Source organism: Coregonus lavaretus (genome assembly GCF_964263955.1).
Source record: "Coregonus lavaretus genome assembly, chromosome: 33".
NCBI lineage: Eukaryota > Metazoa > Chordata > Actinopteri > Salmoniformes > Salmonidae > Coregonus > Coregonus lavaretus.
This window is the reverse complement of record NC_140020.1, coordinates 34,746,704-34,762,324: the sequence shown is the minus strand read 5'-3', so window position 1 is coordinate 34,762,324 and position 15,621 is coordinate 34,746,704. Positions and strand designations below refer to the sequence as shown.

The window sequence follows — 15,621 nt, the reverse complement described above, 5'->3', positions numbered from 1 at the left end:
ACAATCATCCCAGCTCATAAAGTTATAAAAGTAACTAAACAAAACAAATATTAGACAGCAAGGCTCTTGATCCAGGAGGGGATTCTCTGCTTTTACCGGCAAGCGAAGCTTGATTTTGGAAGAAGCTAACCAATTAGCTAGATAGCTAACAAGCTACTAAATTAGCAAACCAAATGCACAACTGGAGAGCATTTAGCACATTTTAGACAGTTACAGTTGAAGTCGGAAGTTTACATACACCTTAGCCAAATACATTTAAACTCAGTTTTTCACAATTCCTGACATTTAATCCTAGTAAAAATGCCCTGTCTTAGGTCAGTTAAGATCACCACTTTATTTTAAGAATGTGAAATGTCAGAATAATAGTAGAGAGAATGATTTATTTCAGCTTTTATTTCTTTCATCACATTCCCAGTGGGTCAGAAGTTTACATACACTCAATTAGTATTTAGTAGCATTGCCTTTAAATTGTTTAACTTGGGTCAAATGTTTCGGGTAGCCTTCCACAAGCTTCCCACAATATGTTTGTGTGGATTTTGGTCCATTCCTCCTGACAGAGCTGGTGTAACTGAGTCAGGTTTCTAGGCCTCCTTGCTCGCACATGCTTTTTCAGTTCTGCCCACAAATGTTCTATAGGATTGAGGTCAGGGCTTTGTGATGGCCACTCCAATACCTTGACTTTGTTGTCCTTAAGCCATTTTGCCACAACTTTGGAAGTATGCTTGGAGTCATTGTCCATTTGAAAGACCCATTTGCGACCAAGCTTTAACTTCCTGACTGATGACTTGAGATGTTGCATTTTGTAAAGTGCACCAGTCCCTCCTGCAGCAAAGCAACCCCACAGCATGATGCTGCCACCCCCGTGCTTCACGGTTGGGATGGTGTTCTTCGGCTTGCAAGCCTCCCCGTTTTTTCTCCAAACATAATGATGGTCATTATGGCCAAACAGTTCTATTTTTGTTTCATCAGACCAGAGGACATTTCTCCAAAAAGTACGATCTTTGTCCCCATGTGCAGTTGCAAACCGTAGTCTGGCTTTTTATGACGGTTTTGGAGCAGTGGCTTCTTCCTTGCTGAGCGGCCTTTCAGGTTATGTCGATATAGGACTCGTTTTACTGTGGATATAGATACTTTTGTACCTGTTTCCTCCAGCATCTTCACAAGGTCTTTTGCTGTTGTTCTGGGATTGATTTGCACTTTTCGCACCAAAGTACATTAATCTCTAGGAGACAGATAGCGTCTCCTTCCTGAGCGGTTTGACGGCTGCGTGGTCCCATGGTGTTTATACTTGCGTACTATTGTTTGTAGAGATGAACGTGGTACCTTCAGGCATTTGGAAATTGCTCCCAACGATGAACCAGACTTGTGGAGGTCTACAATTTTCTCTCTGAGGTCTTGGCTGATTTCTTTTGATTTTCCCATGATGTCAAGCAAAGAGGCACTGAGTTTGAAGGTAGGCCTTGAAATACATCCACAGGTACACCTCCAATTGACTCAAATGATGTCAATTAGCCTATCAGAAGCTTCTAAAGCCATGACATCATTTTCTGGAATTTTCCAAGCTGTTTAAAGGCACAGTCAACTTAGTGTATGTACCCACTGGACAAACTTCTGACCCACTGGAATTGTGATACAGTGAATTATAAGTGAAATAATCTGTCTGTAAACAATTGTTGGAAAGATTACTTGTGTCATGCACAACAATTAATGTGTGGAATCGTTGAAAAACAAGTTTTAATGACTCCAACCTAAGTGTATGTAAACTTCCGACTTCAACTGTAACTTAATAATTATTTAATTGTGAATTCCGCACAGCAACTAGATCACCTGGTGTGTGCTGCACAACAGTGGGTGACTCACAAGACTCCGGTAAAGGTGCTGGAACCTCTAACCTTATCTCTAACAGACTTCCCCCTCCCTCAGTAGCACCACTGTGTTAGCTAATAATCTTACCCTAGAGTGGCAGCGAGAGGAAGAAGTGATGTGTGAGTAATTCGATTTGTTTGCCCTTGCACACCTCCCGCCACACTGCACCGCCATGCCTGGCCGTGCTAGCCGAATGCCTGCCTGCCAGTTGGCGCGTCTCACATTCTCCTAATTACAAGTGTATGTGACAGGGGTTTTATTAAGCTGTGCTTCACCCAGAGTGAGAGACAGATGGGGAGCTGAGGTTGTTAGTCAGTTAGTTTATTTGATCAATCTCCCTTTTCCCTCGCCTGGAGAACTGTACTGTGGAGGTGGAAGCAGTGGTGGGGGGAGTGTGGCGCTAACTGAAGGGATTGGCTCAGCTTGAATCTTAAACAGTAGTGAAACCAATGTTATTAATCCAAACTAAGGCTTTGGTGCCATTTTGGGTCCTCAGGTTGAGTAATAAGTGTGAATCAGCAAATGTCTTGCCAACCTACCATTTCTTTCTTCCATTCTACCTAGTTCGAACAGCTTCTTCTATTCTCTCCCTCTGAATCAGATGTTTTCTTACTCTGTCTGTCCTTCTGAATGACTAACCGGTTACTCTCTCTCTTTCCTGTAGCTCAGTTGGTAGAGCATGACACTTGCAACGCCAGGGTTGTGGGTTCGATTCACACGGGGGGCCAGTATGAAAAATGTATGCACTCACTAACTGTAAGTCGCTCTGGATAAGAGCGTCTGCTAAATGACTAAAATGTAAAATGTAAATGTGTGTGTTGTGTAGGATGGTTCTCTGGGGAACATTGATGACCTGGCCCAGGAGTACTCAGAGTACTGCAACACCTCCTTCAGTGACGTCAGCGACCGCATGGAGGAGCTACGCAAGAGACGTGTGTCCCAGGATCTCGACATGGTACGTCCCCACAAACACACTCATCACATCACATACTGAGTCCCCACAAACACCAATCATACTGTTGCATGTCCAAACACAAACTCAAGGCCATGAACCCTACTGAAACACAATAGAACTGAGTTCTACTACTGCAGTAGAGTATAACTGAGTCCCATCAAAACAGGAAACCCACCAGCTTACATCAATACAATATCAGCTAAAGACCTGCAGCAACCTGTTTCCTTATGACTCTACAAATGCTGCTAGGCTTACATAGTCTACAACTGTGAAGTGAGAGCCAAAATGCTGAGGAAAATTTTATAATTATAATCCTTTTATAATTCATAATATCCTCAAACACCCCATTCTTGGATCAGTTTGGTATCTTTACAGTGTGATTTATCCAGTCTGCTGCAAACAGCCTGGGAGCCAGTCAGGGAGGGGAGGAAGGGGAGTTTAGTTTGGAGAGTGAGCTAGTGAGTGTGTTGTGTGCCTGAAAGCGCTTGGTTGTGTTCTGAAGGTTCACATTCACAGGGATGTAGGGTAGTGGGGCATGGTACTCCTGCGTTGCTTAGTTACTGACGGAGGTATTGAAGATTGCAGTTGGTCCTGGCAGCGAACACCGCTCTGCCTCTGTGCTGCTCGGAGCACCCCTGGGGGTCTATACTCCACACACACACAACACAGAGAGAGAGAGCGAGGGGGGTTAGTCTTCATATGCTAGCTTTATAAATGTGCTATGATGACACTATTCAAAGTGATTTGTATCTGTTTACAACTCTTGAAAACAGATGGCATCAATTCAGTTCTAAAGTCTCATTTCCAGAACCCATAGCAGGAAACTGGGTACATCTAGCCTAAACCTCAGTTTATTCTACTCATCCTGAACCTAAAAGGAGTGAGCATACTTAAACAAATCAAATACAATTTAATTTTTCAAGTGCTTCGTAAACAAGAGGTGTAGACTAACAGTGAAATGCTTACTTACGGGCCCTTGCCAACAATGCAGAGAGAGAGAGAGAGAAAATTGAGAAATAATAAAAAGTTATAACTCTGAGTAATAAAAGTAAAAATAAATACACAATGAGTACCAGTACCAAGTCGATGTGCAGGGGTACGAGGTAATTGAGGTACAGTGAGGGAAAAAAGTATTTGATCCCCTGCTGATTTTGTACGTTTGCCCACTGACAAAGAAATGATCAGTCTATAATTTTAATGGTAGGTTTATTTGAACAGTGAGAGACAGAATAACAACAAAAAGAATCCATAAAAATGTATTAAAATTTTTTATAAATTGATTAGCATTTTAATGAGGGAAATAAGTATTTGACCCCTCTGCAAAACATGACTTAGTACTTGGTGGCAAAACCCTTGTTGACAATCACAGAGGTCAGACGTTTCTTGTAGTTGGCCACCAGGTTTGCACACATCTCAGGAGGGATTTTGTCCCACTCCTCTTTGCAGATCTTCTTCAAGTCATTAAGGTTTTGAGCCTGACATTTGGCAACTCGAACCTTCAGCTCCCTCCACAGATTTTCTATGGGATTAAGGTCTGGAGACTGGCTAGGACACTCCAGGACCTTAATGTGCTTCTTCTTGAGCCACTCCTTTGTTGCCTTGGCCGTGTGTTTTGGGTCATTGTCATGCTGGAATACCCATCCACAACCCATTTTCAATGCCCTGGCTGAGGGAAGGAGGTTCTCACCCAAGATTTGACGTTACACGGCCCCGTCCATCATCCCTTTGATGCGGTGAAGTTGTCCTGTCCCCTTAGCAGAAAAACACCCCCAAAGCATAATGTTTCCACCTCCATGTTTGACGGTGGGGATGGTGTTCTTGGGGTCATAGGCAGCATTCCTCCTCCTCCAAACATGGCGAGTTGAGTTGATGGCAAAGAGCTCGATTTTGGTCTCATCTGACCACAACACTTTCACCCAGTTCTCCTCTGAATCATTCAGATGTTCATTGGCAAACTTCAGACGGGCCTGTATATGTGCTTTCTTGAGCAGGGGGACCTTGCGGGCGCTGCAGGATTTCAGTCCTTCACGGCGTAGTGTGTTACCAATTGTTTTCTTGGTGACTATGGTCCCAGCTGCCTTGAGATCATTGACAAGATCCTCCCGTGTAGTTCTGGGCTGATTCCTCACCGTTCTCATGATCATTCCAACTCCACGAGGTGAGATCTTGCATGGAGCCCCAGGCCGAGGGAGATTGACAGTTATTTTATATGTTTCTTCCATTTGCGAATAATCGCATCAACTGTTGTCACCTTCTCACCAAGCTGCTTGGCGATGGTCTTGTAGCCCATTCCAGCCTTGTGTAGGTCTACAATCTTGTCCCTGACATCCTTGGAGAGCTCTTTGGTCTTGGCGATGGTGGAGAGTTTGGAATCTGATTGATTGATTGCTTCTATGGACAGATGTCTTTTATACAGGTAACAAGCTGAGATTAGTAGCACTCCCTTTAAGAGTGTGCTCCTAATCTCAGCTCGTTACCTGTATAAAAGACACCTGGGAGCCAGAAATCTTTCTGATTGAGAGGGGGTCAAATACTTATTTCCCTCATTAAAATGCAAATCAATTCATAACATTTTTGACATGCGTTTTTCTGGATTTTGTTGTTGTTATTCTGTCTCTCACTGTTCAAATAAACCTACCATTAAAATGATTGACTGATCATTTCTTTGTCAGTGGGCAAACGTACAAAATCAGCAGGTGATCAAATACTTTTTTCCCTCACTGTAGATATGGACATATAACAGGATAGATAATGAATAGTAGCCAATCGAAAAGGTTTGTGCAAAAAGGGTCAATGCATATAGTCCATGTAGCTATTTGGTTAAGTCTTGAAGTAACTATTTAGCAGTCTTATGGCTTGGGGGTAGAAGCTGTTCAGGGTCCTGTTGGTTCCAGACTTGGTTAATCGGTACCGCTTGCCGTGCAGTAGCAGAGAGAACAGTCTATGACTTGGGTGGCTGGAGTCTTTGACAGTTTCTAGGGCCTTCCTCTGGCACAGCCTGGTATAGAGGTCCTAGATGGCAGGGAGCTTGGCCCCAGTGATGTACTGGACCGTACGCAATACCCTCTGCGGTCGGATGCCAAGCAGTTGCCATACCAAGCGGTTATGCAGCCAGTCTGCAGCCAGGATCTGAGGGCCCATGCCAAATCTTTTCAGCCTCCTGAGGGGTAGGAGGGGTTGTCGTGCCCTCTTCACGACTGTGTTGGTGTGTGTGGACCATGATAGATCCTTAGTGATGTCGAGACCTAGGAACTTGAAGCTCTCGACCCGCTCCACTACAGCCCTGTTGATGTGAATGGGGGCGTGCTCGGCACTCCGCTTCCTGTAGTCCACAATCACCTCTTTTGTCTTGCTGACATTGAGGGAGAGGTTGTTGTCCTGACACCATACTGCTAGGTCTCTGACCTCTTCCCTATAGGCTGTCTCATCGTCGTCGGTGATCAGGCTTACCACCGTCATGTCATCAGCAAACGTAATGATGGTGTTCAAGTAGTGTGCGGCCACGCAGCCGTGGGTGAACAGTGAGTACAGCAGGGGACTAAGCAAGCACCCCTGAGGGGTCCCTGTGTTGAGGGTCAGCGTGGCAGATGTATTGTTGCCTACCCTCACCACCTGAGCACAGCTCGTCAGGAAGTCCAGGACCAAGTTGCAGAGGGAAGTGTGCAGCCCTAGGGTCCTTAGCTTAGTGATGAGCTTGGTGGGCACTATGGTGTTGAACGCTGAGCTGTAGTCAATGAACAGAATTCTCACATAGGCATTCCTCTTGTCGAGGTGGGAGAGGGCAGTGTGGAGTGTCATAGAGATTGTGTCATCTGTGGATCTGTTGGGGCAGTATGCGAATTGGAGTGGGTCCAGGGTGTCTGGGATGATGATGTTTAATGTGAGCCGTGACCAGCCTTTCAAAGCATTTCATGGTTACAGATGTGAGCGCTACGGGTCGCTAGTCATTTAGACAGGTTACCTTGCCGTTCTTTGACACAGGGACTATGGTGGTCTGCTTGAAACATGTAGGTATTACAGACTGGGTCAGGGAGAAGTTGAAAATGTCAGTGAAGACACTTGCCAGCTGGTCAGCGCATGCTCTCAGTATGCATCCTGGGAATCTGTATGTGGCTTTGTGAATGTTAACCTGTTTAAAGGTCTTACTCATATCGACTACGGAGAGCGTGATCACACAGTCTTCCGGAACGGTTGGTGCTCTCATGCATGGTTCAGTGTTGCTTGCCTCGAAGCGAGCATAGCTCGCCTGGTAGGCTCGTGTCAGTGGGCAGCTCGCGGCTGTGTTTCCCTTTGTAATCCGTGATAGTTTGCAAGCCCTGCCACATCTGATGAGAGTCAGAGCAGCGTAGTACGATACGATTCGATCTTAGTCCTGTATTGACGCTTTGCCTGTTTGGTGGCTCGTCGGAGGTCATAGCGGGATTTCTTATAAGCCTCCGGATTAGTGTCCCGCTCCTTGAAAGCGGCAGCTCTAGCCTTTAGCTCAATGCGATGTTGCCTGTAATCCATGGCTTTTGGTTGGGATATGTACGTACAGTCACATTGGGATGATGTCGTCGATGCACTTTTTTAAAACATTTAGCAGACGCTGTTATCCAGAGCAATTTACAGTTAGTGCATTCATCTTAAGACAGCTAGGTGGGACAACCACATACCATAGGCATAGAAAGTACATTTTACCTCAATATAGGAGCTCGAAGGGGAGGGGGGCATGTGCAGGTGCTGGTTCATTTTTTTATTTTTTGGGTGGGGGATGTTTCCAGAAGATGGACAGGGACTCAGGGGGAAGCTTGAAGCTGGTTCCACTATTGGGGTGCCAGGACATAGAAGAGCTTGGACTGGGCTGAGCGGTAGCTGCCCTCCCGTAGGGGTGGAAGCAATGTTCCCTCAAAAAAAATTCATTACTGAGTTAATTTCAAGTCTGCTGAGCACAAACTTGAACGTTGTGAAATTTCTGTGCGATTTCCGGCGTGTGTTTACTGTCAACACTGAGGCTGTACCCGCTTTAAGTTAGTTTTAACAGTGGTCAAGTAGGCTATTGTGGCTATATTATCATAATGTAGACCTAACAGAGTGGCCTACCATCAAAAACAATGGAGAAAATGCAACCAATAACATTTTAACAAATGCTGTTGTGTTGTTTGATGCAAGAAACCACTTTACAAAATAAAATGCATTATTATTCCCATACCATTATTACAGAGAATCAGACAAATTATGCTACCCTCTGCCTATTGGCTACTTAGTTTATTCAAGCCTGTCTCAAAATACAACACTGCCCATTTAAGACAAAACAAGCACTTTACCTAACTTGCTTTTCAAAGAGGTCTAGAAATGCACACGTTTTGTGCTCTTGTAGGAAGCAATCACTCCCCCGTTGCTAACTACAAAGGATGTGAACAAATGTACAAATGTGCACACCTCGCTACATGTAGCTCTCGCTTTTGATCGCTTTTAGATGCATTTTGCCACCTGGGTGTCAGAAGGGGGGAAGGAGAAAAGTAGTTGAGTATCATCTGCATAGCAATGATAGGAGAGACCATGTGAGGATATGACGGAGCCGAGTGATTTGGTATATAGAGAGAAGAGGAGAGGGCCTAGAACTGAGCCCTGGGGGACACCATTAGTGATAGTACGTGGTGCAGACACAGGTCCTCTCCACGTCACCTGGTAGGAGCGGCCTGCCAGGTAGGATGCAATCCAAGAGACACCCAGCCCTGAGAGGGTGGAAAGGAGGATCTGATGGTTCACAGTGTCGAAGGCAGCAGATAAATCTAGGAGGATGAGAACAGAGAAGAGAAGTCAGCTTTGGCAGTGTGGAGAGCGTCCGTAACACAGAGAAGAGCAATCTCGGTTGAGTGACCCGTCTTGACGCCTGATTGGTTAGGGTCAAGAAGATCATTCTGAGAGACATAACGAGAAAGTTGATCAGAGACAGCATATCAAGTGTTTTGGATAGAAAGAAGTGATACAGGTCTGACGTCAGATGAGTCGAGTGTTGGTTTCTTGAGGAGGGGAGGGGACAAGGGCCATTTTGAAGTCAGAGGGGACACAGCTAGTGGTCAGGGATGAGTTGATAACGGAAGTGAGGAATGGGAGAAGGTCTCCAGTGATGGTCTGGAGAAGAGAGGAGGGGATAGGTTCGAGCAGGCAGGTTGTCGGGCGGCGAAACCTCACTAGTCGCAAGTTTTCGGATGAATCCCGGAACATATTCCAGTCTGTGCTAGCCAAACAGTCCTGTAGCTTAGCATCCACTTCATCGGACCACTTCCATATTGAACGCGTCACCGGTACTTCCTGTTTGAGTTTTTGTTTGTAATTAGGAATAAGGAGGATAGTGTTATGGTCAGATTTTCTAAATGGAGGGTGAGGGAGAGCTTTGTATGCGTTACTGTGTGTGGAGTAAAGGTGATCTAGAGTTTTTTCTCCTCTAGTTTATTCTAACTCAGGCGAGCAGAACCTCGATACTTCCTTAATATTAGAGATCTCACACCAGCTGTTGTGAACAAAGAGACACACACCCTTACCCGACACTGCCGTACAGTCTAGATGTATATTATCCATGTCCTTGGTCAGCAACGACTCAGAGAAACATAGGATATTACAGTTCTTCAGGTCCCGTTGATAGGATAGTCTCCAACGGAACTCGTCCAGTGTGTTCTCCAGTGATTGTACGTTCGCCAATAGAACAGAGGGTAGAAGCAGATTATTAATTAGCCAACATAGTTTTGTCAGGGCACGTCGGCCTCTCTTACGCCATCTTTTCAGAGTCTCAGGGATTAGGGCCTGGTCCGGGGTGAGCCGTATGTCCATACCGCCGACTCGTTAAAATATAAATCCTCATCAAAATCGAGGTTAGTGATCGCTTTCCAGAAGCTCTTTTTGGTCATAGGAAACGATGGCGGAAACATTATGTACAGAAAAAGTTAAGATCAGTGCAAAAAAATCTAATAGCAGAATTGGTCAGGAGCCCGTAAAACGGCAGCTATCCATTGCAGCTCCATTCATCTCTCGAAGGGAGCGCTAGGATGGGGCCCCGGGGGTGGTGGGGGGCCTGGAGTTGGAGGGAGGAGTAGAGAGCATCTCTCAAAGGGAGAGCTAGATGAGGAGAAAAAAGAGAAGGATGTGAGAGCCTGCAGCTGTCTGTCCCCCCTGCACAACTTGGCAAGAAAGAGGAAAGGAAAGAGAGGGGGAGGAACAGAGGAGATATGGACTCAGAAGGCTGTTTATTCACACACTCAGCTGTAGAGAGGACTATATCATTATAGCTACATTATAGCTATACAAATTAAGAAACAAACAAATCCAGCACTCACAAATATAGTACGTTTATTTTGTTTTATTCCGTAACCGAAGTTAAAAGGACACTTTTTGGGTTGAGCACAACAACAGATCATTCAATTCAGTGGGAAGAGAGTGACCTTACTATCTTACGCTATACTTACACACTTACTCCTATGGCTCCTACGCATTGACACATTTTTCACCATTCATCTCCTTAGCTCTATCATAAAGTACTATCCAGTTGTAAAGACAAGAAAGGTGGAGGTTGATATAGAGATTAATTAGAAGAAGATAGACCAATAGGATCTCCCCCAGGCTCTCTGCAGCCATGTGGTTTTGGTTAATTTGAGAGGTGGGTCTCAGTAAAGGGTGGTATGGTTGAGTTATGGAGTGCTCAGCTGTGCTGATTGATGTGGGCCAAAGATCCTGTCTGCTCTGCTCTCAGAGCTCTCCAGTTAAGCACTCTCACGTCCATCATTAAGGAGTAAGTGTCTGTTGTTTGAGAGATTCTCTCCTCAGTCTTCTCTATGTGTTGATGTGTTTAACTATACTTGTGGGGACCAGAAGTCCCCACAAGAATAGTAAACACATTTATTTTTGACCAAATGGGGACATTTTGTTAGTCCCCACAAGGTCAAATGCTATTTCTAGGGGGTTTAGGGTTAAGGTTAGAATTAGTGTTCGGGCTAGAATTGGGTTTAGGGTTAGGAGCTAGGGTTAGTTTAAGGGTTAGGGTTTGGATTAGGGTTAGGTTTAGGGTTAGGGGTTAGAGAAAATAGGATTTTGGATGGGACTGAATTGTGTGTCCCCACAAGGTTAGTTATACAAGACTGTGTGTGTGTGCATGTGTGTGTGTATGTGTGTCAGGGTTTCCGCTAGTCGGTAATAGCCGGCTTTTGGCAAAAAATAAAAAAAATAAAACCGATTAATAAAATTGCCGCTGGCCAATTGTCTGGGAAAATAAGAAAAAATCCCATTGTGAAATAATGCTTTTTAGCCTATTAATTGATGGAAATAACAGTCGATGGAAATACATTTGACTGGTCATGCTTATTGGTCTATAGGTTAATTTGCATAATTTAGTAATTTGCATAATTGAGCGTGTGTACAGTATAATTGTTATGTATCTTATTTATCACACGCGTACAGTATACCGATATAGAGCCTTTGAGCGGAAAACCTGTCAGACAGCATGAGAGCTGCTACTACAGCATCTCAAACAGCAAATGCATAAGCAACAGAAAGCAGGCTTCATCAGCACGTCACACAACACTTTGCAATGAACTGGAGGCAGTATGCATTTTGAAAACATATACTAAATTGTTTGAAACCTGAACGTTTTAATACATACAGTGCATTCGGAAAGTATTCAGACCCCTTTACTTTTTCCAAATGTTGTTACGTTACAGCCTAATTCTAAAATTGATTTTTTTTAAATTATCCCTCATCAATCAACACACAATGCCCCATATGACAAAGTGAAAACAGGTTTTTAGAATTTTTGCACGAGCATCCTGTTTCCATTGATCATCCTTGAGATGTTTCTACAACTTGATTGGAGTCCACCTGTGGTAAATTCAATTGATTGGATATGATTTGGAAAGGCACACCTGTCTATAAAGGTCCCACAGTTGACAGCGTATGTCAGAGCAGAAACCAAGCCATGAGGTCGAAGGAATTGTCCGTAGAGCTCCGAGACCGGATTGTGTCGAGGCACAGATCTAGGGAAGGGTACCAAAAAATGTCTGCAGCTTTGAAGGTCCCCAAGAACACAGTGGCCTCCATCATTCTTAAATGGAAGAAGTTTTGAACCACCAATACTCTTCCTAGAGCTGGCCACCCAGCCAAACTGAGCAATCGGGGGAGAAGGGCCTTGGTCAGGGAGGTGACCAAGAACCCGATGGTCACTCTGACAGAGTTCCAGAGTTCCTCTGTGGAGATGGAAGAACCTTCCAGAAGGACAACCATCTCTGCAGGACTCCACCAATCAGGCCTTTATGGTAGAGTGGCCAGACGGAAGCCACACCTCAGTAAAAGGCACATGACAGCCCGCTTGGAGTTTGCCAAAAGGCACCTAAAGACTCTCAGACCATGAGAAACAAGATTCGCTGGTCTGATGAAACCAAGATTGAACTCTTTGGCCTGAATGCCAAGCGTCACATATGGAGGAAACCTGGCACCATCCCTACGGTGAAGCATGCTGGTGGCAGCATCATGCTGTTGGGGTGTTTTTCAGCGGCAAGGACTGGGAGACTAGTCAGGATCGAGGGAAAGATGAACAGAGCAAAGTACAGAGAGATATTTTGATGAAAACCTGCTCCAGAGCGCGCAGGACCTCAGACTGGGGTGAAGGTTCACCTTCCAACAGGACAACGACCCTAAGCACACAGCTTCGGGACAAGTCTCCTAATGTCCTTGAGGGGCCCAGCCACAACCCGGACTTGAACCCGATCTAACATCTCTGGAGAGACCTGAAAATGGCTGTGCAGCGACGCTCCCCATTCAACCTAACAGAGCTTGAGAGGATATGCAGAGAAGAATGGGAGAAACTCCCCAAATACAGGTGTGCCAAGCTTGTAGCATCATACCCAAGAAGACTTGAGGCTCTAATTGCTGCCAAAGGTGCTTCAACAAAGTACTGAGTAAAGGGTCTGAATCCTTATGTAAATCTGATATAAAAAAAATATATATATATATATATATATATATATATATAAATGTACAAAAATGTCTAAAAACCTGTATTTACTTTGGCATTATGGGGTATTGTGTGTAGATTGATGAGGGAAAAAACAATTTCATCCGTTTTAGAATAAGGCTGTAACTTAACAAATTGTGGAAAAAGTCAAGGGGACTGAATACTTTCCTAATGCACTATATTATGAGGCATGTCTTACCTTGCTTCAAAGTAGCATAGCCAAAATCAGACCATATCCATGGAGGCAATTAATTTATATCAACTTCATTTTATTGTCTAGCAGCCAAAGGCATTATCCTAGTCATATTAGCAATCCATGATAGTTGTTGCATCTCCCCACTTTCAACATTTCTAACATATATGTTTTAATGTCTGTCACATGAAACCTTTTGACAATGGTGTTTTCCCGTTAATTGCATTATGGAACGAACATTTGCGCATAGTCTACTGCCTTGTGCGCATTACTGCGCTTATAATGTGAATAAATAATATTTAATAAACATTTTACTGTTCTGATCTGTTGCATCAGACTCATTGCTTTTTAAAGTTTATTTTTTATTTTTTTATGTAGCCTACTGGTTGTATGAATTTGGGATCTATCGTCCCCCAACTGTCCCAGAGTCTGTTTGGAATAGCTATTTCTTTCTCGACTAGCTTACCAATAGAATAGGTAAACTTTTCTACTATGGGGGATAGTAGATTGACATAGGCTAGTGATGTTGCTGTTCGTTACTGGTCTTTTTGGCTGGAAAAAGTAAACGTGGACAGTTATTCTAACATCTTCAAACCGCACAAATCGTTGCATCCTCGACTTGCATGTTCTGTTTTTTCCATAATCTCAATGTTATTTCTGTCATTCTGAGCACCGTGGATGGACACTCTAATAAGGCCACGCACCCAATGCATATGGGTCCGGTAAATTTCTCAAACGTCCGTTAAACTTTCCTAGCGAAAAACCTGGTGTATGTGTGTGTGTGTGTTTTGTGTCTGCATGTGTGTGTTTACAAGTGTGTGAGAAGATGAGTAAACTGGGCCACCTCTCTACACGTATTTGGAAGGTTGGGAAGGTTCCATCCTGGGATGGGACAGGACGGGGCCCTGGGGGGCCTGCAGCTGTCTGTCCCCCTGCACAACTTGGCAAGAAAGAGGAAAGGAAAGAGAGGGTGAGGAACAGAGAGAACATAAGAGATATGGTGTCAGAACTAGGCTTGGGCGGTGTACCATATATACCGTATACCGATTTATTTGGAAAAAAGCCACGGGATGGTTTTTCAATACCGTCAGTACCATCAAAACTATTTGAAAAAAGTAGTTCAATTAATTTGAATATTTGTAGCGACTTTTTAAGTTAATACCTGCAGTCAACTTGTGCAATACGTTAGGAGATAAAGCAGATTGCGTTCTTCATTTCTTCATTATGAAGCTTACATAGTTCCCCAGAATAGTTGAGCCAGTCACGTGTTTGTTTGTAAATAACACAACGGGCTAAAGATGGAGCTGGTGAGTCCATATCTATCGGCGAGTCTCTGTTGTGCAGCGCACATGAGGTGAGGAGTTACACTTGTATGCAATTCTCTACTAAATGTTTGCCCTCAGATATCTTATAATGGCTTTCTGCCAGAAGTAAAATAGCTCTGGATGACTTATCTGTATAGTTGCCATTTTTTCTCTGTGCTTCCTACTAGCGTTGTTTTTCTCCTCTGTTATTTTCCTCTCTGCTCCGTGTATGCTTGCTGCTCTTTCTCCAGAAAAGCATGAATCACAACTTTGTTCATTTGCACAATTTATCTCGTTTACTTTCGCTTGTAAATGTCCAAACTCATCAAAAATGACATTTGGTAGCTCCTAGCTATGCTTGTATAACTTTATGAGCTGGATTTGCCTGTCTTTGCAATTAGTTTGTTAGTTTTCGCTCGTTAGCATTTAGCTAACAGTGTCTATATGATTTCGATATTAGTTTGTGCTAATTATGTTAGCATTCTGGTAATAGAGGCCATATGGGCTTTTCTTGCGTTTTTACAGCCCCTTGTGTGCTATGCAGGTAATACCGTAAAGCCCGTGATGAGAGAAGGACAGACCGTATGACGATATGGAAATCTGGATGCAAGGTCTCCCGAGTTGCGCAGTGGTCTAAGGCACTACATCGCAGTGCTTGAGGTGTCACCAAAGACCCAGGTTTGATCCCAGGCTGTGTCGCAGCCGGCCACAACCGGGAGACCCATGAGGCGGCACACAATTGGCCCAGCGGGTTAGGGGACGGTTTGACTGGCCAGGATGTCCTTGTCCCATTGTGCTCTAGTGACTCCTTGTGGCGGGCCGGGCGCATGCACACTGACTTCGGTCGCCAGTTGTACGGTGTTTCCTCCGACACATTGGTGCAGCTGGCTCTGGGTTAAGCGAGCAGTGTGTCAAGAAGCAGTGCGGGTAGGCATTGTCGTGGTTCGGAGGACGAGAGTTGCAGTGATGTAACTACCAATTAGGGAGAAAAAGGATCTGGATACTGCCCAAGTCTAGTCAGAAGGCTGTTTATTCACACACTCAGCAGAACCCAGCTGTAGAAAGGACTATAGCTATATTTATTACATTTATATTAGAACATTTCATGGCGTTAAAAAAGGTACAACAGAACTGGTTGAAGGTAGATTTTCCCCAGATTTCCCCCAGTATTGAAACAGAAGCACATAGCAAACATTCTACAGTCAGTATTGAGTGTTTTCAGGGCAGCGTTCTTGCCAGCTACCGTTGCTCCACTCTCCCCTTGGCTGGTGTTATGTGTCTAGACTGGACCTTCACAAACGGTCTCAATGTCCTTGGCATA

The 15,621-nt window shown here is 44.3% G+C and overlaps 1 protein-coding gene across 1 annotated transcript in view; it reads left to right on the top strand.

The window, feature by feature from the left end:
- LOC311108614 (SAM and SH3 domain-containing protein 1-like) overlaps positions 1-15,621 on the top strand; it is a gene marked incomplete at its 5' end in the record, with an annotated part of 269,415 nt that overhangs the window by 180,118 nt on the left and 73,676 nt on the right. The window contains one exon of the mRNA XM_084151280.1: positions 2,693-2,821. Within this exon, the coding sequence (XP_084007406.1) occupies positions 2,693-2,821 (129 nt within the window). The remainder of the gene's footprint in view (positions 1-2,692; positions 2,822-15,621) is intronic.